This window comes from Neopsephotus bourkii, unplaced genomic scaffold, assembly GCF_033783945.1.
Source record: "Neopsephotus bourkii isolate Nb327-2 ecotype Australia unplaced genomic scaffold, CSIRO-AGI_Nbou_v1 NB_1120, whole genome shotgun sequence".
Classification (NCBI taxonomy): domain Eukaryota; kingdom Metazoa; phylum Chordata; class Aves; order Psittaciformes; family Psittacidae; genus Neopsephotus; species Neopsephotus bourkii.
In genome coordinates this window covers 3,359,884-3,385,877 of record NW_026901606.1, presented here as the reverse complement: position 1 = coordinate 3,385,877, position 25,994 = coordinate 3,359,884, and the positions used below count along the sequence as shown (strand labels likewise).

The 25,994-nt window shown below is 38.0% G+C and overlaps 1 protein-coding gene across 4 annotated transcripts in view; it reads left to right on the top strand.

The window, feature by feature from the left end:
• Positions 1-25,994, top strand: part of ARHGEF3 (Rho guanine nucleotide exchange factor 3) — a 121,124-nt gene that overhangs the window by 66,028 nt on the left and 29,102 nt on the right. Inside the window, exon 1 of one of the 4 annotated variants that reach the window (XM_061362490.1) lies at positions 23,864-24,106. The exons of the other annotated variants lie outside the window; for them this stretch is intronic. Coding sequence (XP_061218474.1) covers positions 24,011-24,106 — 96 coding nt within the window. The 5' untranslated portion in view covers positions 23,864-24,010. Of the gene's footprint in view, positions 1-23,863; positions 24,107-25,994 lie in introns of those variants that run through there. 4 annotated transcript variants of the gene reach the window in all.

Sequence of the window (25,994 nt, the reverse complement as noted above, 5' to 3'; positions counted from 1 at the left end):
GTAGTGGTGTTATGCAAAATCGCCTTTCCTTATTTTGTGTTGCTCTTCACTATTTGTATGCAAGGTAACTTATGCCCCAAAAAAACAGAGGGAAAAACAAAAGTATCTAGAATAATCAAAAGTTACAACCGTTTCCATAGTAAGAAGCAGTCAAACATACTGAAACTTACATAAACTGAAATCAGATATATCGGGGGGGGGAAAAAAGGTGGGTGATAAGTTCTGTGAAATATGATTCGTGTAAGGTAATTACTTTTCTTGTGATTAAGGGCACAAAATGAAACTCTCTGTAGATTCATACCAAACCAAAAGGGCTCCTTCTTCAACTGCACCTGCAGGGGCAGAATTCTGGCGCAGGGTGTTCTAGGTACCAGAGGTTAGCAGGAGTTCAAAAAACAGATTGGACCAAATCATGGAAAAAAATCTATCAAGATTATTAGACCAAGTGAAACCATCCATCTGAAGAAATCCTTGAACTTAAATATTTCTGAAGTCTGGGAGAGTAAACTATGTGTGTAGGTGTTTGTTACTCTGCTTTCATATGCCTCCTTTGGACACCTCTTCTATTACCATTGCTGGACATGGTGCTGACCTGAGATCCATCCTTAGCCTGAGTGATCAGCATTCTGAGATGCCTTTAATTGGCCCAATCTGCTACCTTTTTTCTTCCAAGCAATGGCAGTTTTGAAATGACATAGTGAGGGCTCTGCTATTAGTTGGAGCCTTTGGATTGTGCCATGATACATATAACTAAATGTTCACGTTCCCTTTTTCTACCAACTCTCTTACGTCTTTGAAAAGATGTGCCAAATTGCTTATATATATATATCCTAAATGAAAGCGTTTATTTTCCAGGGCAGTGGTGAAGAATATGAAAATTGAAATGCATGTGTTCGCTATTATGGATTTAGATTCTAACTGGGATAATGATATGCTATTAAATTTTTTACAGATAATAAATCTCTCAAGACTGTAATAAAATCGGTTATTTTTATTAAATAGCATATGTATTTAACAAATAAGCATATTAGACTTTCCTGTGCAGCATGCTTTCTGGTTTACATAATTAGGTGAATGCCTCCTGTTCCGTTCTTCCAGCTCACTTAGCTGCTGCCATAAGGAAGTGCTGTCAATCCCATGCTGCACTTGCTGCTGCTGGCTTCACAGGCTCACAGATATGCTGCTTTTTTGTACTTGCCAGTGGAAAGATCTGGCCATATTTTACTGTCTAAAGTTTCCAGTTTGTGTAAGTGCATCTGTTCAGCACCTCTGGCCAGGAGAGGGTGGGAGATGGCAAAGAAGGAGGCTATTAACTATTTAAAGACTGGATTACTTCATACCTTGGAAAGCAACATACCTATGGGTCTCCTGCCAATTTACAGCATCATCTGTCTACAATCTTTTTATAAAAATAGATTTTTATATTTTATTTTTCTATGACTGACCATAGCCAGGCACACCTGGCTTTTCCAGGGGAGCCAGTCAAGATGACAGAATTTCCTTTCACAGGAAATGCTGGTTGGAGCTATGCTGACTCAGGACAAGGACTGGTAACCTAAGCATGTTAACTGATCTTTGTATTTGTTTAGTGATCTGGACTGGCATTGATGCTTCAGGAGTTGATGAACTGGCTTATGAAACTGACTGGTTGCTTTTGGCTCATTTTATTGCCAGCTTCAAGAAGTGGATTTGTAAATCCCCTCAATGTCAAGTAGTTTGTGATAACTTGTGACAGATGTAGCCAGCAGACTGTGAGGGCTGAGGACATGAATGCACAGGGCTGCTGCAGTCTTAAGTCTGTATTTAAAGGAAAATTTAGATAGTATCTGATGTGCTCTTGCTCATGTTGGTGTTGCCTGCAAGGCTTAACTTGTATTCAGCCTATACAGTTAACTCAGCCTGTAGTGCATTTCATCCTCATGCTGTTAAAATGGTGATATGTTCTAGATTTGCATAAGCTTATTGATTTACAAACATTATATAATTAAGATGGCTTGTATAAACTTCAGATTTTATAGCTGATCCTTCAAGCTTGGAGAACTGGGACAGAGAAACTGAGACAACTTTAAAGGGCCAAGTACTTGTCTGTGTTTAAAACACCTCCTCCCCTGTGCGGACACTGTATCTCCCCTTAAATTCTGAGCTGCTTTGAGATGTTTTTTTTTCTGCTGGTGTTTTCACACCTTGCTGCTTCTGCTGCTTTTGTTGTTTTGCAATACCCAGGCTTTGAAACATGGGTCTTCAATTTATGCAACCTTCTTTGGAGCCTGGTGTAGTGCTGGAGCTTTGCGCTCCTCAGTCAGGGTCAGTTAGCCAGTCCTTTAGCTGGGTTCTGGACCTTGCTTGGGAACAGAGTATTGATGTAGTTTATGTAAGCCAAGTGCTCTTTTGCAGTTTTGAGCTGTTATATATGGGTAGTATGTCACACTAAGCAAAATGGTGATGGGCACTGTTTTCTGGAGATTTTTATACAGAGAACTCAGCAAGGTAGTTAAAAGCAATGTCTTTTTAATGGCCATTGCAAAAGGGGTAACTGCAAAGTAGTTGAAATCTTGTAATGGTGATAGATGATACCATGTGCCTCATGATTCTGATCTGTAAAATCATAACTGACTCTGGAGGTATCCAGAGCAAAAAGCTGGTAAATCCTAATAGAAAGCTTGCACTTTCCTGAATAAAATTGCACTTACTTTAGCAAAATCCTGTGCAGAAGAGGAATCAGGGCGATGGTGTGCAGTTCTTCTCTGCAATCAGTTGTATGCAAAATCTGTTGTGAATTCATGGAAGTTACTTTTGTTTTCTTTTGCTGTTGAGGAGAAGGAACATAAAACAAATACATGATGAACTAGACAAGTAAACAGAGAAGGAGGTAAAATTCCGTATGTTAAGCCTCAGAAGAGTTATTTATTGTGGTTATACAGAGCAGTTATTACTGAAAATAAAACTCTTTCAAATGGTAATTTATTAGTGCATTCTGAACTGGAGAAGTCTGACTGCTCATCTGTCAATTTGCAAGTTAATAAAATGCACCCCAATATAAAATACAAATAAGAAGTTACCCAGACTTAACTACATTTGCATACACTAGATCAGAGTTCATTATTTTTGATTGCTTTTGGTGCTGAGTGATCATTTGTTATGTATTTGAGAGTCAATTTAACAGAAATATTTTTTGACCTAATTAAACTTAATTATAAACTCAATAATATTTGATTGACAAGGCACAGCAAGCTAGCTTTAAAAAGCTTAGAGAGGATTACTTCTATATCAGTTTGTCAGAGTTGAGATAATTAAAATATACATTTTATCTATGTCATTTTATTTCTATAAACTCTGGTCTGTGGCATGTTCAGAGTATAAAAGATCTCCAGCTTGCCCAGTAAGAGGTATACAATATGTCTGAATTATGCATGACTTCTTAATACTGCTCTATTGCGTAGGTGGTCAGTGCTCCATCTGGATTCAAACTTCATTATAAAGTGACTGTTCTTAATCCATTATTAATCCATCATATGATTGTTATAGACGAGACACTGTCTGCTGTTGGTGATATTTGTAATAGTGTAATGTCATATATCTTAAGGCTATGTTTTGTTATTCTTTTGCTATTGCTCATTAAACAAGGCCTACAAGTGCTCTATTTGAAAAACGTATAAACCTCTGGTTATGCTGCATTCTTTTTGTTTTTTTCCACACATTCTGGAATGATCCCAGGCTTCCTGTGTAGTGTTGCAATATGGCTCTTTACTTACGTGAACAGCTTCTCAGAATCTGGCGGAGATTAACAACCAAGCAGAAGTATAATTGTTAAAACTGACTTTCTTTATGGTTTATCTCAAACTGTAACTATGTCACTGTGACTTTAAAGCAACTATTTGTCTGCTCCAATTTAAACTCATGTACAAGACATCATTTGAATACAGCATCCTTTCCTACATTACAGAGAATCCACTGACCTCAGGGAAATTGTTCCCTTTTGTTTTTTCTTTTATTTCTTTTCAGAAATTGGACATGGAAGAAAAAAGACTTTGGTTAATAAACATACATGTCAAATTCAGCACAACTCTGCCTGTATGCAAGACTATGAACCAATCTTGTATGTGTTAAGGGTTCCAAAAGTGGGTTTCGTTATTGTTCAGAAGCAGTGTTCAGATTGTCTCAGTAGTTTTAATGTGATGTGTATTTCCTATAAAACAAGTTCTGCTTATAGACAAAAAAGAAAGAGTATATGAGTAAAGAGTACCTGTTACTCAAGTGGGGCCTATATCTGAAAAATGACTGGAAAATGGGATCAGAGAAGGAAGATATAATTTAGGGAGATAGGCTCCCGTCGTCTTTGGCAAACTAATAAAGCCTTAGGAAAACAAGTATTGCCCATGGGTCTCTAATTTTATATTTTATAGAAAAGGAATAGTTTGCATTAATGAGTAATAATTAAAGTATTTATATACTTTATATATAAATATGTATATGCTTAATATCTACTTATGCCAGCATTTAAAAAATATCAACTAAATAGCAAAACATCATTATTTTTAATAGAAGTGCAACTATAATCAGCATTGTGTTCTGGCAGAATTACTGAAGCTGCTGCTGTATCAGCAGTAAGTTTAACATAGGTAAAGTATTAACAGACAAAATGAGGGGAGGGCAGAGGGGCTTTCAGATGTTATTTAAATGGGAGTTTATATAGAAGATATACATAAAATCTGCAATTTGTACTAAGGTCTGAAGCACTATATTATATTGCTTATAGTAGGTGCTTCTAAAGCTCGTGTGGCCACATCTACATAAACTGCAGTCCAGCACTTAAGCTACAGCAGTTATTTTGTGTATGGTATACTGGAAGCAAGGTTTTGATTAATGTCCTTTAGTATCTTTTTCTATCCTATGCTGTCTTTAGGACACTGACTATCTAGGCAGATGGTGGTTAGCAGTGTGGTATTTTCCACTCATTGTTCATATCTCTGCAGTGTAGTAATTTGATATATAGAATATTATTTTCTTGAATTATGCTGTTTTTCTTAATGGTATTCCTCCATAATGGAAAAAGGCAATTGAAGTTTGAATTCAGTTTAAATTATTTCTGGGTTACAGAATCAAACTTGATGTGTGCTTATTTTCAGCACGGCAACATCAGGAGTATTTGTGAACAGAAATTAGCCAGATGTTACTGACAGCTATGAAGTTGGATATCCGTTAAGAAATGCATGTGGCGATTGGCTTGATGAAGAGTCGCAGAGGCCATGTAGTTACGTTTTTGTAATTAAATTGAATCAAGGGCCAAGAGTTATTATAGTTTGGTTTCTTCAGAGGTCAAAATAAAAACTGATATTAGTTCTATAGTGAAAAATATTCTACAATCCAATGCATTTTCTAAAATTAGATTTTATAAATCATCATTGCTAACTTGATTTTATATTGAATCTGTAATATGGAGCATGCAGACAGAATTTTTGGGGGAAAAAAAAAATGAAGGCTCCGTGTAAGCGACGTGCTGTGTGTGCCCTTTAGTCAGAGTTGAGTTCTTCCAAGTTAGGTTCCACTTTTCATTGAGACAGTCTACTTATAATTACTCTGTGGAAGAGGGAAAGGATGTCCCATTCATCTCCAGGTAACTGCTGGGAGTGCTTGACATAGTCCAGTGCCTACTGACGTCTCAAATGGAAGTCAATCCGGGATTTCATTGAATTAGCATGACTGTATATTTTAAAGTCCATAAATTTCTGTAATGTCAACTACATTTTGGCTCTGCCTCTAGAAGTGACCAACTGTAACAGGAAATTAAGTTTGTACATAAATATACCGGAATGCCTCTGTAACATCATAGGGTTAGGATAGGCCTCATGAGGACACTTCTGCCATCCAGCTCTCTCAGTGGTTGCATTAAATGATAATGAAGTTACTCATTACAGATACTTCTGCAAGTTAGCTGTAAGCCTCTGCTGCTTCTGCAGGCAAATCCAGCCTAGAGCTTTTTTGTGTCTGTTAAAAAGACTTTCCTAGTCACAAACTAGTTTCAGAAACTGCTTCATGATAGTTCAGACCAGTTTAAGACGGTAATATCCACTGAACAGACATGGACAGGGGATCCTATATTACATTTTCACTGTAGCCAAAGCCTAGTGATAAGCAAAATTATTTCAGATGATGCCTTTTGCTTTACAGGGGTTAAAGATAATAGCTTTAAAAAAGTAAAATGCAGCAATGGTTAATTTGTTTCTTTTTGTTAGGCGAATCAGAAGAGTAACTGTTTGTTTCAGCAAATGGGAAGTTAAAGTAATTTTATCAGTATGTTGGTCACATTCTCATTAAATACTAGATTATACCTGCCTGTGTCTTCTGAAGAAACCTGTTATACGAGGTGGTTGTTGATTAGTGGTTTTTTTTTTTTTTAAACTGGCTGCGTTTTAACATAAAAATAATTATCAAATAACTTCTTGAACAAGAACTTCACAACAGAAAAAACAAAGATGGCCCCATAACTATAAATCTTATCACTATTTTGTCAGTAGTAGTATTACTGTACAGATTTTTCTGTTTCTGGTGAAAGCAGGATGACAAAATAGTTTTGCACAGAGATTTGAGATTACATGGTCTGTTTAGCTTGTATTTATTCCAGCATGAGCCTGAAGTTTTCTGTGTAACCTCCAGTGAACCATCCGACCTCTATCTTGAGCAGATTCTTATCTGCAAAATACAAATCACTGTTCTTGTTTGTTTTCCTAAGCTGCTTTGTGTGCAAAATGCAGGTATTTCTAGAGGCATGTTCTGCAGTGCCGTTGCTGAGGACTGCAATTGAGAGGGTGTATGTCAGTGCAGGGTATTAACCAAGGTCACTTCAGTGCAGAATAGTGTAGGTACAAATAAGCAGGTGACTGGTAAAGTTTATTATAACAGAGAAGTGTAATATGATTTTTCATAGACATTTCACTTGTTTTCTCTGGGGGCATCTTGCAGTGCTGTGGTGATCATTCTTTATAGCAGTGATTTCCCGATTCATTTGGTAGTTCCTAGGTTCACTTTTTTGTTGTTTTTTTTTATTTGTTTGGGTTGGTTTTTTTTTTTGTTTTTTTTTTTCAATTGCTTTGACCATTCCATTGGTCCTGTAGCTGTGGAATCTGGAAAGCTCAAGGACATCTGGTTACAGCTTCTGACTCACTCCTTATGCAGCTGCACCTTCTGTCTTACACTATGGTGTGAAAAGCAGTGCGGAGTGGGGAAAGCCCCCAGCAAATAAGTGTTTGGAAATGTTGTTTATGATGTTTGTCAAGAAAAGTAAATTTGTCATCCTTTTGCATTTGGAACAAACTTGATGTTAATATATGTTGGGTGTGAAGCTGATGTGGTAGCATATTACAGCATAAGTGACTTATCAGCTTGATAAAGTAGAATAAAGAATTAAGGTGGTTAATGAATATTGCTGAAAAATGAAGGCAATTTATAATGGTTTAGTTTTACTCTTATGTGGGTAAATAACTGATTAATAAAACTTTTAAGAATTCATATTACACAAACCATTAATGTGTTCCTACTGGTGTAAGAGTAAGCTATGTAGATGCCCTGGTAATTACGAAGAGTATCCATCGTGCTACTGGAAATACAATTTACCTGTTTAAGCCGAAAGTTTTAATTCTATGATTTTGCTTTTCTGTGTCACAAGCTAGTTCTTCATTGAAATGTTAAAACTGGCTGTGTATTACTTGGCCTTTTTTGAAGAGTTTTAAAAGTAAATGAAACCAATTACTCTTCCAGACCTGCAATAATTAACAACACAAATACAAGCCCTTTGCTGGAGGGGGAGATGCTGGCAGAACTTTTCTTCTTCCTGTGAAGTTGATGGAATTTCTTCCAGAAACATTTGATTTTAGCCAAAGAATAGGGACCCTGGTTGTGTGAAAATACTAACAAAGACTAGTTGCAAGTCTTAATAGGCATATGCAGTTATTTATTACTTACAGGTATCTTTGTATTGGGTCTGTCAGAATCTAAATCAGATGTTTTTTGTCTAATGTTTATCTATTCTTGGGTCTAAAATGCAGCCAGTGGTGTGTATGGGATGGCATGTGAACAGGACTTAAGAAGGGGCAAGCTGTATTATGTGATTTATTATGAGAGCAGAAGCATTCTTTTAGAGTCTGCACTAGAATATTTAACTGATGAAGTTCCGAAAGTATTTACAGGTAGTACAGAGTAGTTGGATGAAGTTTTTCTACTTCTTTTATGAAAGCTCCACAGTTGCTTCTTAAGCCAGATCAATTGATTCCGAGGCATACAGCTGAGAGTTGTCTCAGCATTGTGGTAATGGAAGATTTGTTGTTTCCATAATCTTTTCTTTCTCGCTTACATTGATGCATGTTAATTGTGATCCTTTGGGTGACTTTTTCTTTTTTACCATTACATCTCAGAAGAGCACAGTGACTTCCTGTGCACTGTGAAATTCAAGCAGCTTGTGTCTTCTGGTGCTTGAAGACATTTTTGCTTTTAGAGTAGAACCTCTTGCAGGTTTTTATGCCCTTTTCTACTCACATGAAATCTTTTATGACATTTATAACAGTTTATGGATAATGAACTTGCTGCCCATGTCAATGTGGAAATGGCCAAAGAAGTGTTGCACAGGCTGGCTCTGTACCTATCTAGGTTATGAGATTAGTTGTGGTTATGGCACACATTTCTCACGTGACCTTCGTGTATCACCCATTCTGTGGCTTGTTTTCATTGGCTATAAAATGCTGATGAGCTTATTTTTCCTTAGTGATAGTAAGAAAACTAATTCATCAAATTTAAAGGGCTGTACATAATGTTATTAAAATGGAAACTACAATTCTGTTATGTGTCCAGACATTGTGTGATTGGAAGTGAGCTTGCTTTGCTTGTGGAAGCCTTTCAGGACCTGCTGTGGTTGAGATAGTCTTTTGATGTAGGATGCATAGCTGTGAAAGAAGCAAATGAAAGATGTGATGAAGAAGAAAGAAGAAATAGAGAAACAAATGAAAGAAATAATGCCAGGAATACTTCAGTACAAATCTGTTAAAATCAGTTTGCTGCATGAAGCCAATGCAGTGTTGTTCTGTTACATAGAGAAAAGAACAAAATTAAAAATAATAAAAGATAAAAAAAAAAAAAAAAGAAGAGCGTGGCTGAGATAACTGTGAACTGAATCCCCATCTCAGTCTGCCAGAACCTTGTCGAGGCAATACTTGTATCAAATTCTCATTTGAGAAAGACCAGGGAAAGACTAGTGTAACAGGATACCACCTGCATCTGGTCACGGATGGGATTAGATGCATAACTGGCAGCTTTTGCCTAACTCCTCAGGAAGTGAAGATGGTATACCTTTGGAAAGTAATTTTCCCTATGGCTTCCTGGAGGGAGATATTTCTGTTATACTTCTTTTTCCTGTGTCTGGGCATAGGAAGAATGAATGTTCCCTTTCATTAAATGAGATGCCTTGTTTCCAGAATAATTGCCTCTAGCAGTAGTATAGCTACACTGTTCTTCTTACTGTTGTCATCTGTCTTTTAGCGGTCTCTATTGACATTAGCAGAAAAGATAAATAGTGTCAGCATATTAATAATTTTTCATCCATTAGTAAGCAATAATGTATTTGCTCACGTTAGTCACTTTTAGTGCTCTTTAAAAATAACTTCCTCTTTGTGGTGTTCACTGTTTTAAGTAGGCTAAAAAGCTTCTACAAATGAGAGATATGGCTGAAGACATCTTGAAAAGCAGCTCTTAACATTAAACAGGCCACAAAGTTTTAAATATACAAGTGTTGGATGGATTTACTGGTAAATCTCTCATCCTCTAGTTTCCTTTTAGTGACCTTGAAGCAAAAAAATTGGTGTATTCAGCAGCATTTAGGTTTTTTCTTTTGATCGTATGTGTGGTCATTCCAAAATACAAAACAAGTGAGAATGGAAGGATTGATAGAGCCTTTGTAAAACCTGTCCTGTGGTACTTTAGGTACCTATAGCTACTGCTACACGGGTAATGGAGCTATGCCATGTTTTATTATAGCCTGTGTAACTTCCCACTTCTTAAAAGTAACTCCAGAAAAGTGAATTAAAATTTCCTATTGGGTAAAGGAGTAGGAAATGGAAGTGGGAAGAAATCATTAATGGCAATATTCATCGTTCTTCTCTTAAAGGATTGTCAGAAAAGCTTAACTGTTATAGGTCTTCCATGTGGCACCTTCTATATGGAAAAAGTAGGTCTTATCCTTGGGGATTATAAAAGCTAAAGAAGGAACCAATTGTTGTTCTCAGGTTACTGGTATTTCCCAATATGGAAAGGTTGAGCCAGCCAAGACTGCACTTGTGATTTTGGAATGGCATCACCTGAAATATACTTGAATGGCTCTAATAGAATTATTATTAAGTACTTGAAGTGGTCTGTGTATATATAGCAAAACTGAATCAATGACAGGTCTGTGAAGCTCCAGATCAGTACAGTTCTGCTATAAGCAGCAGTCATTGGCACTTGTAGGTTCTGGTAGCTATTTCTGTGATGTAGCTATGAATTTACAGGATTAATATGTGCTATTTTTTTTGTGTGTGCATTGTTCATGAAGGAATTACCTGCTGCTTTGCAGGTGCTCTATACAAGATTAATTACCAGCAAAACCCAACCCTGTGCTTACTAAAGAAGCGTTTTTTAGTTATTCCTCACAATGAATCTCTCTGAACCCCGAGTTGCTTAATGAAGTGCTCTTTGTCACCAAAAATTGACTGAGGAGAATAATGGTTAAAGATGAGATACTAGACAAACTTTGCTCATAAGCTTTTATTTAAGTATGCAATATATTTAGAAGTATAATCAAGGGCTTCCAGACCAGTTTAGGAGCGCAAGGAGCCATTAGGAGCCTGTCCATGATGGACATCTCACTAAACTGCTAAAGCAAACCTTATACTGAAGCTTTTAGGAAGGAAAAAAACCACTCAACAACTGGAACAGAACATACAGAATTGGGAACTCCCAAAATCTAAAATTTATTCCAGATATGACTTCCATCCTGGACTCTCTCTTGCATCATTTTTCACTTGGTTTGGCATTCTCCTTCCTGAAGTAGGAGGCATTCTTTTCTAGCAGTAGTATAAGAGGTTTGTAGGGTGTTTTGAAGAGGAAAATTGTTTTGTTATAGGTGTTTGCTCAGAACTTAAAAAAGGAAGCTTCGTTCAAGAGAAACAATCCAGAACATACAGCAGAGCTTCTTTAACATTTATTGAGGCTAAAAAAAAAAGGGGATGGGGTTAAGAATGATGACAGGCAGGCACCTGCTTACACTGAGACTCTCTCAGGATGGTAGAATTATTTTTACAAGATTAATGTTACTTAACAACAAAAATAAATGGGACGAAATGCTCCCAAAATAACTGTTTGTTGGGGGTTTTAGTTTTGTGTTTGTTTGTTTTACTCTATACCAATCCAAGGATTGTTCTTTAAAATATAGCAATTAAATATCTGGCCTAATCTCTGGGAAGGTGACTTGTGCTGAGCATTAAGAGCTCATAGAGAAGCAAGGTTACAGAAATGACATTCTTGTTGTGAGTCAATGAGTACACGGAGCTGATGGCATTCCTGACCCTGGCTTTCCAGCTGAATTAGCAGTTGAAATGTTGATTCTGTGTACTGAGAGGTTCCAGCTGAGACTGTTTGTAACAGCCCCATGAATCATACGGCTTTAGACAGATTATTTAAAATAATTCTAAGACCAAAAAGACTATAAAAGGCAAAGACTGTTGTTCATTAAGTAGGACAACTATTCTTACTGTACCTGTTTGTTCAGGTAATAGCTTAGCAGCTGACTGGGAGACCCAAATGGTAAAAACAACTGCTAGAGGCACTGTCATCTGTTCATTTGCATTTGGCTTTCCTGTTTCACCTTTTCACATTTTGTAGCAGTAAAAAAGTATTAAAGAAAGCAGCAATGCCTTTCTGTACTGCTTGCCATGTTGAATTGTATGCTGCATTCAAGTACAGGCTGGTTCCACCTCATTAATTAATTCCAGGCTGCCAATTACAGAAGGCAGCTGAAATAGGAACCTATTGGTGATGCTTACACATCCCCTCCCCCAGTCAGGTGTAATATGTAGAGCTATATGTGACTCAGTGGAACAGGAAGAAGTAACACTTTTAGATTTAATTAAGACAAGGTGTCTTTAAAGTTTCTTTCCCCATCCCCCTCATCCTTCAGTTATTTCCTGATACATTTTTGGGGCCAACTTTAGCAAGTTTAGGAAGGAACAGGATTAAAAAACAGATGCTTGCTTCCTGAAAAGGACCATTAAAAACTTCCACCCAGTTTCACAAACAAGACGTAATCCCCATCCTATAAGAACTGAGTACAGTAGAAAGGCAACTGTGGTCTTAGATACTGGAATTCATTCACATAAGGAAAGCTATTTAGCAAAATGATGAGAATCTCAAACTGTAAGCGAATACATTATCTCTTAGAAGTGTTTTTTTAGTATCCTTGCCTTTTTCTCACTGGTGAATACTGGGGGGGGGGGGCTATTGAGTTTCATTCCTCACTTTTTTTGTGTCATGTGAACTGTTCAGTTGCTTTGCTGCTATCAGTCACCTCATGAGCATGCCTGTTGTTAATTACTAAAGAAGTCTAAACCACTGTTGTGTGGTTATGTATGGCAGGTAGCACTGTCCCTGAGAGCACCTCAGTGCTTCCTGTAGCCATACAATCTTTAGGGGAAAAAAAAATATCCTAATTACAAACCTGAACTGTTGGTAAGCATATCGCTGGCTTCATATTGTTGTCCCCAGTCCCCATAGTTTGGGGATTACCAGTAAAATCTGCTTAGCTTTTATTTGCAAAGAACGTGTGACTCTTGAGCCCACTTGCTAGCTAGCAAAATGTACAGAGATAACTGTACATGGGCATATCATGGTCAGAAGGCAAAACTGGATTTGTAAGGTACCCTTCTGTAATGTTAGACAGAGGATGAGAAACATTGTATGGTTTTTCCGACGGCAATTTTCAGCATGGTGGTTGGTGATATTTTCCTACTGACTTCGGTATGAAGTCCTAATGAAAGCTGCTAATCTCTAAACACCAGAGATGGAATCCAGATGGATTCATTAGGGTTAAAGATTTCCCCCTTTCTGTTTTCTTCTTTTTCTCTTTGTAGTAATTTATTAATTTGGTTTCTTTCTTTTACCATTATTTTGGAAAATAGGCAGTATCTCGCTCAAAATTGCTTTTAGTCTGGATACTAACATAAAACTCTGCAAAGGTGTTTTTTTGACTGCATTGCACCTTAAAAAGGGTGCAGGGATCTTGCAGCTCTGATGGACATGTTAGATCAGAAGCTGATTAGAGGATTTTGCAGCTTAGATGTTGTAGGTGTTGAGAAATCATGCAAGGGCAGGCAATGATGAAATAACTGGAACACCACAAACCAACTTCCCTTACACACTGCAAGCTTTTGTATCTCGGGGAGATATCTATGTCACAATTTTATTGTAGATATAGCTATGTATATAGATAGATCTAAATGTATAACTTGGAAAAAGGAAAAAAAAGGCTAGTAGGGTAGGTAGCAGTTGTGAGACAAGTGTACTGCTGCAAGGCATCAGACTGTGCCTTAACATAAGATCTATTGCCTTGTTATTGTATCTTTCCCATATGTGTGAGTAATATCAGACAGGTGATTTAGTTTCATAGAGATCAGGGAGGCTGCTCATGTTCAAAAAGGTCTTTGTACCTTCTTATTTCAGCTGTTTGGCTTATTCATGTGATGTGGTTAATATATCCTGCAACGACACATTTTAATGCACATCTGCTGTTAGATAGCACGTACCAAAAGAAATGTAACTTCCTGAACTAACAAAATAGATAGATTCTTATTGTGGTAAAACTGCAGTCATTTTGGGAGGATAATACCCTTTATTTTAATACAAACACCAGATTTAGAGGAAGCAATTATGAAAAGAAGCCACAGAAGCAGGTAGTCTCCAAATGTTTGTACAAACAACAAACCCCCACCAAATTCCAGAGCATGGTATGTAATAACATACCTGCTTTCCTATTCCAGATATGAAGTGCATTCCGATCTTTATTATACAGCTATGCTTTTATGAAGCTGTTCTTTCAGCCTTTCAATTTTGATTCATCAGTGCAATGGCTGGATGTTTCATAGGACTTAAACACTTAGCTTTTTTTTAATTTGTGGATTATCATTGCAACTCCCTTAGGTCGTCTTGAATATCCAGTCTGTGCTCCCTTCCCCTGTCCTGTTTGGTTTTAGGGAGCAATGGAGTAGTGAATTCAGGAAGAGCTTGCAGAGCACTCTGAGAACACCTGTAGCAGAAAACGTGCTTAAAGTATAAGATAAGGATTAACATTTTTTTCTTCAACCTTATTGCAATATACTCACATGCCAGCACTCTGTTTGATCTTGCTTTTTCTCCTAATGGTTTGGTACTTTGTACTTACCATTATTTAAGTATCATATGTGGAATAAGTTAAGTATACAAGCACTGGAGTGCATTTTGTTTCTAATTAATAATTATTACTGGAAATCAAAATGAAGGCCTTGTATCCTGCAGCTTGGAAAAACATGGAGTTTATCCCTGTGGCACTTTTTACTTCCTTGTTCAGCTTTTACATGTGACAGAATGTCTTTCCTCTAGCCTACCTTAGCAGTTCTGGATGGCTGCAAGTTTAGTTTTGGTTTCTTTGTTTTTTATTTCACCCCACTCCTCTGTGCAGTACATTTCTCCTTCAGGATCTTACTACATTGTATTTTTGTTATTGCAGCAACCTTTTTTTTTTTTCTGACTTTAGCAAAACCAGTTTTGCCTTCATGTATATAGCCAAATGTTATTACAAAAGCCATTTTCCTAGGTGATCACTTTGATCATGCTGTGCTGCTCTTTGCATTACTCTGACAACTTCTATTTTGCATCAAACAAACTACAAAGGCTTTTGAAAGGGTAGATAAATTATTTATCCCAATCCCACAAATCATTCTGCCATTGAAGTGGTTCCCTCCTGTTCCTGTCTGGTCTAGCAGCCTTCATTCTTAACTTTTTGTTAATCTGTGTGCTTCCCCCCCCCCCCCCAGTATTTTCAGAAGAACACTCCCCAAAAGTCACATAATGATCAGAACATACTTGAAAGCTGTTGATCATCTCGGACTCTGAAACCAATGCCTGCTGTTAAAAGTATACCACCTCCTTATTACTTTGTTTGCTCTATTTTCTGTTTAACATGCATCATAAGAACAATATAGTTTTATAGCTATGCATTCATATATGTCTCATGTTGTCCTAAAGTCTCTTATGTTAGCACTTTACTATTTAGTGGGGTCTTAAGAGGACAGGGTGTTCATGTTTTTGCAGGGATTTGAAGATACAATAGTTAACATCCATGTAATTTAAGACCAAACCCAATTATATAGTAAAATCGGAATGTTTGCCAAAATATATAATCTTGCTTTTGTGTTTGGTCAGCTGCAATGTTTTCAGGATTGGTAGATGGAAGAATTCTATTCTGGTGCAATTTTGATGTATTTCTTAACTTCTAAAATAATAACCAGTATTTTATCTGTGGTGGTTGGAATAACTTTCTTAGACTATTTTCCATTTCCAGTTATGAACTATCTCTGCTATTTTGGGAACAATGTTAACTGTGATTGTGAGGAACCTGTCCAAATGCATAGTCATTGGGAAATGGAACACTTAAAGCGGACTGTGCTTGCAGATTTGATAGTGGAGATTGTGTAAAAATAAGTTGTACTTGATCTTTTTACCAGATAGCAGTTTCTAGTTAACAACTTGACAAGAGAGGAGACAGCCTTCAGAAATGATAGTTAGTATTGTTGACCCAAGAAAACTATTCTGGAAAACTGTTTCTCCTTTCTATTTTTATGTTCCAATTAAAACTTGTTATAGTAACTTCTGTATCATACGGGATTACTTCATTCTGTTTGCACTTGGGAAGATAATTATTTTGTAACTTTAAAACATTGTTGTAACCTGAAGCCAAACATTCTTGGAAATGGCTTCATGAGTCCCTGATTCTTGATCAAAGGGTATAAACAAAGAAGTTCTGTTCTAGTGTGAGTTGTTGGTGTCTGTTTGGAGATATGTTCCATTTCAGCTGTCTCTTAAAGATCAGTCACATTGTTGCTTAATGCTACATTGTCTTTAAGGTCATACGTCTACAGGACAGCTGGTAACTGGGAGTAGGTTAGTTCTGTCATTTGTTGATGCATTATCAGTTTTTGCAAGGACACTTCTTTTTGAAGTTATAGCATGGTTTTCCTCCCTCCTCATGGGGAGAGGATGTGGGTAAGAAAAAGATGATTTAATTTGTGTTCATTTTTCTGATTTTTTTTTTTTCATACAATATGTCGTAGCACATGGGAATTGAACAGCATACCTAAAAGGATTAATGGACCACAGTAGTGGAATATTGCATTATGGACATTGCTGTGATTGTAGGCATTGTGTAATCTGTAAAACTCTATTCAAGACTAAATGGTGGAGGGTTTCTGCACTGGATTGTCAGTGAGTATTGTAGTGCAAAAGAAAGCATTCAAGATTGCTCTACTGTAGCTGAGATCCTAGACTGTTCTTCCTGTTTGTAAAGCACTTAATAGTATCACTGTTTTGCTTGATTATCACTCTTTTTCGCATGGGTAGCTTATAATCTGTATATTCATAATGTCAAAATGTATCAATTGTATCTATTCATAATGTCAAAGTTGCTTAATTTTGGGTTTAAAAACACTGCTGCCATCTCCTTGTATATGGCCTAGAAAATCATGCTCAGGAGAACATGAAACCAGTCTCAAGGACTGTGTTCTAAATATTTATTCAAGAAGTGCAGATGTTCTCTTAATTTCAAGATACTCAAATTGGCGCAAATGACTCGATGATGACTAACAGCGCATGGTTGTTATGGAAATTAATAGGTGGGTCTGTTTTTGTAAATAAATAAATAAAGCTTCTCATCCAAAACTTTCATCCAGAATACTGAAATCCTGATAGTATTATTTGGGTATGACTTCATGAAACAAGCTGATCTAATAGTTTATATCTATTAGGAGGAGAAAAATTAGCCTTTCCCCTGTCCTGTCCTTACTTGCACCTGTGTGCTTTTCCAGCATTGAATGAGGTCTGGTGCTTTTCTTCTTTGCATTAGAAACAATGATTTCTTACAAAGAAATTTATTACTCAATTCTCCAGTCAGCAGGAGTGCTCTGGAGAGGAATTCCTGCTTCAAAACTGCCTGTAACTTAAACAAAAGTATTTAAATTGCATTTAAACTGATTTAAACATCATACAAGCAGTTCCAGTAACTTCCTTTCCCTTCAATGCCTCTTTCAATGTAAAATTTCAGAAAAGGACACTACATTTTGTGTCATTATTTCACCCTCCTCAGAACTTGACAGGCTGTTTTCAGACCCCTATCAATAACTCAGTACAATCCTTCCCACCTCTTCCTTTTTGCTCTCCCGAGGGAAGAACACTTGACAACTCGACCAACTTCTTTTGCTACAAGTGTTTCCCCTGAACGGTCATTTTATCCAGCCTCACCACACCCTGTGGTGAGGGACCACCGTGGTGTGTAATCAGTTTGCACTGCTGGGTGGGGTTGAGGGGTGGAGAACTGTGAATCCATCCTCATTTTCCTAGATGGGACATTGCTAGTCTTAAGGTATGGACTGGTCACCCGAACAGTATTTACATATGAATGAGGGGCACTTTAGAAAGGGTTATTATTGTTTTCCTAATGGAAGCTTATGAAGGGAGTGCTTCTGCAATTGAGAGCATCCTTTAACTGCAAGGTACTTCCTGTAGTTATTAAAAGTTGCATGAATTTAGCAAAATGCAAACAGACCAACCAAAACAAAACAACTTGGAAGGTTGTTTCATCTGGTTGTTTCCCTCTGCAGAGTCCTTCCCCAGGTCATGTTTATGTGAAGAAAAAACGTGTGCCTTCCTCTGAAAGCCTGCAGACTGCTTTACAAACTGGATGTGTGTTATACAATAAAGCATTCATGATTATTTGTATGAGAATTGTGTCTCCCCATCAGTGCAACATGAATATACTTCAGTTTAAAGGTGTCGTTTTGAAGTAGCCATCCTTCACAGTGGAAGACGATGATTCCTGCTATTTATTGTATTTGATAAAAATTAGGGGAATAGTTCAGGGCATTTTGGCTGCAAATCCCATAACACAGCCCATGATAGCACTGGGGAAACATAACTTTCTCCTTCTCTGACTACTCCTTAAGCTGCACAAATAACTGTCATATGAAAGGTAGTCTTCAAATGAAGAATCTAGACAGAATAGAAATTTGGGGTTCAGTTTTGTAATGTCAGATGTTCCCCAGAGATGTCTGTGTTTGTTCTGCACTGATTTTCCAGGATTAAGACTCTACCTGGAAAAACTACAGCTGTGGTTTCTGAGAGCACGTTTTTAATAGTAATCACTCTGTAATCATATTTTTGTTGGAATTTCTAAGCACCAGTGTGTTTAATCAAGTGGCCTTTTCCTAATTTTTATTACCTAGTAAATTGCAACTCTTTATTACCATGTGTACAAGCCCTATTTGCAATGAAGAGATTGCAGAGTTTTGAACAGCTGTGTAACTGCCTGAAAAATACCCTTTATCTAGCAGTTTATATGCTTAGTAGCTACTTGTCACTGTCAGTGTTTCTGCATTCCAGCTCCCAAGTAGATACAGATTTATAATGCTTGGTTGAAATGGCCACTTCAGAAGTTTTCTTTTGGCTGTTTGCATGTGGTTGTGGTGGTTGGTTATTATTCTTTGTTTTGTTTTCTGAAAGGAAAGCTTCCTAATGATTACCCTGAAGAGATACTGGGGTGTGGTGTCCCTGCCCATGGCAGGCGGATTGCAACTAGGAGATCTTTAAGGTCCCTTTCAACCCAAACGGTTCTGTGATTCTGTGTTGAGCAAAGGCTTGAGAAATACTCAGTAAGTGCAAAATTGTGGGTTTATGTGTAGCATTAGCTTGGTTAACTTTTACTGGCTATTTCAGGATGGTAGGAATAGTAGGGTAATTGCTTTGAATATTCTTAGTGAAATTGTACCTCTCCTGGGCAGTGGCTTCTGCTGCTTTCCTTTCCCCTCTTTCCCTTCCCCTCTTTCCCTTTTTTTGTTGTTTTTTGTTTTTGTTTTGTTTTGTTTTTTTGTTTTGTGAAACCAAATACATAGGATAGGTGCATATATATATGTATATGCAGACTATTCCATAAACATGGAGTAACTTAGCTGGACAGCAGAGCTACTCAACGTGACCTGGAGGCTACTGGATAACTTGATATTCTTACAGCAGTTAATCTGTTTTGAAAACAAAGGAAATGATCTATTCATTGTTCTTAATGTAATTTTCTTAAAATCAGCTGGGAATATAGAATATCAGAAGATGACAGTGACAGCACAGTTAATTTTGTTTGTTGGTTGGATATTTTTAAAGCATTATACCGTTCCTTAAATTCTTGTCTTGTTATTGGAAACTTGTCACATAGGCATAGATGCTTTCTTGGTGAAATATATGTGCATAAATGTATATTTCTAAGTCATCAGAATGACAGATGAAAAAGAAAAGCTCCCACAAATACGAACCACAGGAGAAATAGTTACTGGCTTTGGTTTTGCTTTGTTAGTTGTAATTAAGAGATAATTAGACTGAATTGTGGCAACTAAGGTGAGGTGGCTTCTTAGGCATAAGAGTCAAACACAGACCAAAACTAAGCCAAGGTCTGTTTTACATTGGGTGAAGGAAGAAAAGCAGAGGCAGGCAGACAGGTGTTGGGAGTTTTTAATTTCTTGGCATAACAATATTTTACTAAAAAATAATTGTATTTATGTGATTTTATTATTTTAACACCTTGGCAAAACAGATTTTGACTTTTAATGGGGAAAGGACTAGCATTAACGTATCGGGAAGAAGGAGGTAATTGAGATCTGAGTGTAGACAACTCAAAATATTTCTGTTTAATCACAGATTCTGCATTTTTGCCCCAAGGGCAGCTAAATCATGTTGGCAAAGATCATGTTAAAACATGTATTTTGTTGTAAACATGTCATGTCATGTTGTAAACAACACAACAGAAACATCATCTCAAATCTTTATTTGTGGGTTTTCTTTGTTAGCAGAGTTCAGCTTCAATTGATGATTTTCTCTTCCACTGAAGTCCTTAAAGCCCATGACTTTGATGTTTGAAGATTCTTTGCTTCATTGGGCCTTTCCTTATTTAAACATTTAGATTAAATGTTTCAGTGCTTTTGTGACTGCTTAGCATAATGGCTTCTTAACTGTCCTTTAAAAGGAATCAGGGTTTTTTGTTGTTGTTTTATATTCTTTTGCCGTTGTATTTTGGATCCTTTGAGAAATCTTTAATCAACTGCATTTTAATTATAAAATGACTGATCAAAGCCATATGAATCTCAAAGATCGGCATAAGATGAAAAGGAATACTAGCCACATATGAAGACATTTTAAGGTTCAAAACCTAAATATTTCAAAGGACTTTGCCATGCAGACAGATGCTTTTGCAATAATTGCTTCAGCATTAAGTTTTGAATGGGTGAGGAAACTAACTAGAGGCATTGATGTGAACAAGACAGCCACAGAACAACTCTTGTCAGTGAACCTCAGTCCAAAACCAGGTCAACAGTGGTAGAAGCCTTTCTTAAGCACTACTTTCAAGAGTTAACAGTTTGCTTACTTCTCCCTGACAGATAAGTATCTATCAGACTAAACTGCACCTTTGGAGCAAAAAAAACCCAACAAAACCAAAACAAACCCACAAAAAACCCAGTTCTAGAAATGGGAAAACTGATGCACTGGTCTGCTGTGCAATCTAGTCACTAGCATTGGTTTATCTTGTATATTAGTTTATTTTTTGAAAGAAGCTTGGTAGCTGGCAGTTCAGATCCATGTTTTGTATTGCTAGGGTAGATTTTTAGTCTAATTTTTTGGATGAGTGGACTCACTGGCTCCAGTCTCACAAGGTTCCTTAGAGGTATCACTGAAACCTTTATTTCTCCAGCTGTTAACTGGAGTTGACTAGAGAGTCTTTCAGCTATGAGTTTATGAACTGACATTTAGTTCTGCTTGGGCGGGTGGGCATATACACACACTACAGTGACTTGCAATCTAAATTAATGTGGAAATGGAATGTAAATGTAAATCAGTTCTGACTAAGTTTGTAAGATCTTTCCGAATGGGCTCCAAATGTTGGGTTTTGATACACAATACAGAAGGGTCTTAGTGCCATGACTTAACTGACCTAGTTTTGATCAGGAATGCACATAGCATTCTACAGACAAATTCAGTTCTCTGGAAGAGATAACTGTTTGAAATTGTACCATTGTGTTACTCCATCAGATAATATGGTGCTTATAAAGTTAGGTGCTATTCCTCATGAACTTTAGGTCCAAATTTCAGTTTTAAAACCATAGTTACACTTTTCTGGTGAAGTAAGCAAACATCCAAAGAGTCAAATGAATCCTGGTTTAGACATGAATTGAAGTGTACCTTGTAGGTGGAAGATACTTTGAAACTTACTGATACGAAGGTCTTGCCTGTTTTTGAGTCTTAAGACAGATTATCCTCTTGTTTCTCAAGAATGCTTGGTCAAGCTGAAGTGTACTGGGCTGATTAGTTGAGAAATGACATAATCTTGGCATATTTTTTCCATGTATAAACCAAAGTTCATTATTTCAATCTGCAAACCAGTACACTCTTGTTCTGTGTGAAGTGCTCTTTATGCTGTGAAGCATGTTACAGGATTAGAATGCTTTGAGGGCAAGCCCTGAAGGCATTTTGTCTAACTGATTTAAGTGAAGCTGAGTTTTAAAATGGTGTTAGCATAAACATTCACAAACATACACAGATCAATCAAGGTTTCTTGGGCCTAAATGGTTAAAGAGCAGCTGCAGATTTCTCAGGAGATTCTTGACCATTCTGTATAACCTGTGGGTGTCGGTGTTTTGATGTGGTTGAAATGTGAGAAGAAACCATCCACCATTACAGGTTGTACTCAGAGGTATGTCCTCTGAATGTCACACCAAGGAAGACTTTCAGAAATGAATGCACGTTCATGTGAATGAAGTAATTGTTCGTGGCTTCAGAAGTTCTCGGGTAAAATGGGTAATCTTCAAATTAAACGCTACATTCTTTTCATACATTTTGAAATATGGAAAGGAAAGGGGCTGCAGCAAAGATTGGTCTAACCTCATACCAAATCTCCAGTGGTGGAGATGCTTAGGGAAGCATCCAGTAGATACTTAGGGAAGAGTACAGAACAGAAATAGCCTATCACGATGCTTCTCCAAAACACCATCCCAGTAGCCAAGGACTTGTGTTTGAGAAGCTTTCGTAGCAGTATCTTGTGATGAATGCTTCTGCTGTATATAACAAAGAAATTGTACATATTTTTAAGAAGTAGCTTGTTTTTCTTTGCTCTGAATCTGTCACCATCTAGTTTAGTCTGATGCACTGTGTTTTTCCCCTTCTAGTTGAATGCAGTGAAATATCATTCCCTGCTTGCTTCCTCTGTCACCCGTGGTTCGTAGATACTTTATCAAGCCTGCTCTGATTTCTGTCTCTTCTCTGAAATTTCCTGTCTGCTTAAGTATTCTCCTCATCCACCTCTGATGGACAAGCGATACTACATGTTAACATTCAGTATGTTAAAAGGGCATGTTTTCGTCTAGAATAATTGAACATCTAGAAGGATCTTCAACTTTGTTCTAGCAATTCTCCAGAACTGCAGTGCTGGGAAACTAGTGGTTTTTTTGTTTTATGGGCAGACTAGTACAGAATAGGGAAGTCTACATAACAGGCAGCAGGATAGCAGATAGTATGTCTAGCTATACTGTGGTTCCTCTGGAGAAGGCCTAGGAGGATTAAGTGTGAGAGACTTTGTATGTTTGGGATACTGGTGAAGCCCAAGGAAGGTGTCTAAATGCAGACTGCCTGCCTAAGACTAAGGTTATTCTAAAGACATCATTATCTGATTAACAACCTTTATGAACCTAAATGCTTGTAAAGCAACATCCATCAATCCCTTTAAAACCAGTTAATTCTTTCAAGATCTGTGAAGCTATTCTTGGTTGTTTCCCTTTAGCTGAAAATATCCTTCCCTCCTCCCTGTGTCCAGCTTCCTTCTCAGTTTCCTTTTCCTCGTCTCCCATACATGGTTTTTGTCAGATCAGTCCTGTATTCCAGACGGGCCCCTAATGCTTCCTCTCTTTTCAGGAAATTTTCACTACCTTTGTCCAAAGGTAGACATCAAAGAGAATTTGCCTGGCTGCACAGACACTGAAATGGCCTTTGAGCTAGGTTAGGCAAAGGTATTTTCCACTTTCTCAGCTTGTTGCAATGAGGGGTGCGGGCAGGGGAGCTCCTTGGCTAAACAATAGCAACAAAAATGGAACTTTAAAAACACAAGAAACAAAACTCCAGTTTGCCAGACAGGAAAAAAACAACAATATGGGGGAAGAAAAACGGAAAAGGCAGTAAGCAATGCTGTATGTTGTGGCAGCATAACGTGATGGAGCATTCCTTCTCCCATGAGCACGTGGAATGGAGGTGCCGGTGCCAGTCTGTGCTCGGGCCATGACTGCTGTGCCACTTGGGGATGTTGGTTGCCAGGCTGCCCTGCTCTCTGCCGGAGGCCGAGCAGCCCAGCCGTGACCGAGCTGCAGTCCCCCCCGAGAGGACTCGGGTTTCCGGCGGCTCCGTGACGGGGCCCGGCCGCAGCGGGGGAACGACCCATGACGGGCCCGGCCGCAGCATCCTGCGGGCACCCCAGGCGCTCCTCCCGCCTGCGCCGTGGCCCCGCCCCGGCCCGCCCGCCCTCCGGAGGTGCCGCCGTGTGTCGCGGTGCGGGGCGCGCACAGCTCGGCGGTGACGGGTGCCGTGAGGGGCGGCTCGGCTTCGTCCTCGGTGCTGTGCTCGGACAGAAGCAGCGGTGACCCCCGAAACCGCGCCTCCGGCAGCCACGATGGTGGCCAAGGACTATCCCTTTTACCTCTCCGTTAAAAGGGCAAACTGTGCCCTGGAAGTGCAGCCGGTGACCAGCCCAGCTAAAGAGACGGAGGTACTTTAATCTACTGCTGACGCGGTGCCAGCTTTATTTGTCTTTATGCTGTGATCTGCATTACTTTGGGGAAAAGTAACGTGCTTTGAGAATAGGCTTCTGTGTGTAGATACCTGGTCTCAGGCATCCTTTGCTGCCTTGTCTACATACTGAGATAAAGGCAAGGAACAAAGAATGGAGATTTTTGTCTTCTGTCACTTTAAGAATGCAGATTAATCTTTTAAGTAGCTAATTGAGAAACACCTGGTTTAGATCTTTAGTTTGAGGTATTTATATGTATTTTAATCCAGGGCTAACTATTGCTTACAAACTGTTAAACTGACGCAGGAACCAAGAGGGAATCTGTAAAACTGTTTTAAAGTGTTACTGGTCTTCCTCATTAGAAATAAACCAAGAAATTAATGCGGTAATACAGTTATCTGAAAACTCTACCCTGTATCAGCAGGTTGACTCTTCTGTTTCTTAAAAAGCAGGAAGTCTTTTTTGGTGGCATTAAAACTCATATTCATTAACCCAAACTCAACATACTGACTCGCAAAAATTCTCACACATGGTGTGGAATGTTTCAGGACCAAATGTTTGTGAAAGACTTGAATATTCGATACTTCAGGTTAATGTTGTTTCGTGTGCTGGCTGGGAAAGACAACAGTGACCTGAAGGATTCTGCCAGGCTGTGCTGGAGGAAGGATAGAATTTCCCTCTGGAAGTTTTTATCACTTAAATATATAGTTGCTTCATTGGTCTTGTTTGCTGAGTAACTTGAAGACAACTTACTGAATTGGGTGCAGTTAATACAACTGCATCAAAGATTAATTACTTCCAGCATCTGAAGTATAAGTTAGATGATCTAAGTGATTCTATTTAATCATGATGCTTTAGCTAAGAGCAAATAAGATGCTGCACTCTTGTTTTTCTGTTCCCTTTTACAAAAAGGGATATAATTATTGCAGTTAATGAAAGGGGAAATTTTTTCAGCTGTGTGTTTTTGAAAAGTAACACTCTGACTGTGTCTGTGTATGGTTCTCTTGGGATGCTCATTCTGCTAACTGTGGTATTGAAGTATGGTTTTAGCCTTTACTGTATGAACGATTTTTGTGAATGAATGGAATTGTCAAATCTGAAGAGCTGGGGTGTTGCACTCTTGACAGTTAGGAAGGGCAGCTTGGTTATAGTCAAGTTTCAAAGAAGTCTCAGTGAAAGCTTAGAGCATGAGGAAGTATCTAATAACACATGTGATCCATCAAAATTACAATGTGCAAACAGTTGTTCTGGATTTATAATCTTCCAGTTTGTGTTTCCTGCAACTAATAAAATGCGCCCTATGCTTTCAGACTGTTTTCTGTGAGCAGGAGGTACTTGCGGCATTCTGAAAAAGAAAGTTCTAAACAGTCTGTTTGCATTAGGAGGGTATGAGAAGACCACCTGCCACTGCAAACATTTGGTTAAGGAAGCAGAAATAAAAAGTACTCTTTGGGAAAGGCGCCTGTTTCTTTGTGATCTGTATGTATGGGGGTGAGAAATCCGCATTTCTTTTCAAACTCTCATGTTAAGCTGTTCTTCCACCCTTTGGTGTTTACAAAGCTAAATAAAAGCTACTGGGCGCCTTCTACCACGATTTAGTGTTACTGCACCAGAAAGCCAGCTTGCTCTGGAGGGGTTATGAATTTCTTGGCTTTGAAAACCTGAGTTTTATTTCAGTTGTTAAAGTGGGTTGATTTATTTAATAAGCTAACTTGTGCATTAAATGTCTGTGGGGAATAGAACAGATTATCTGCAATATAAATGTTGTGTTTTGGGTTTAAATCAGAACTCATGATTATAAATTCCTGTGACTTTATTAAACAATAATATTTTAGTGTTTGATCTTCACAAATACAAAATATAGTCT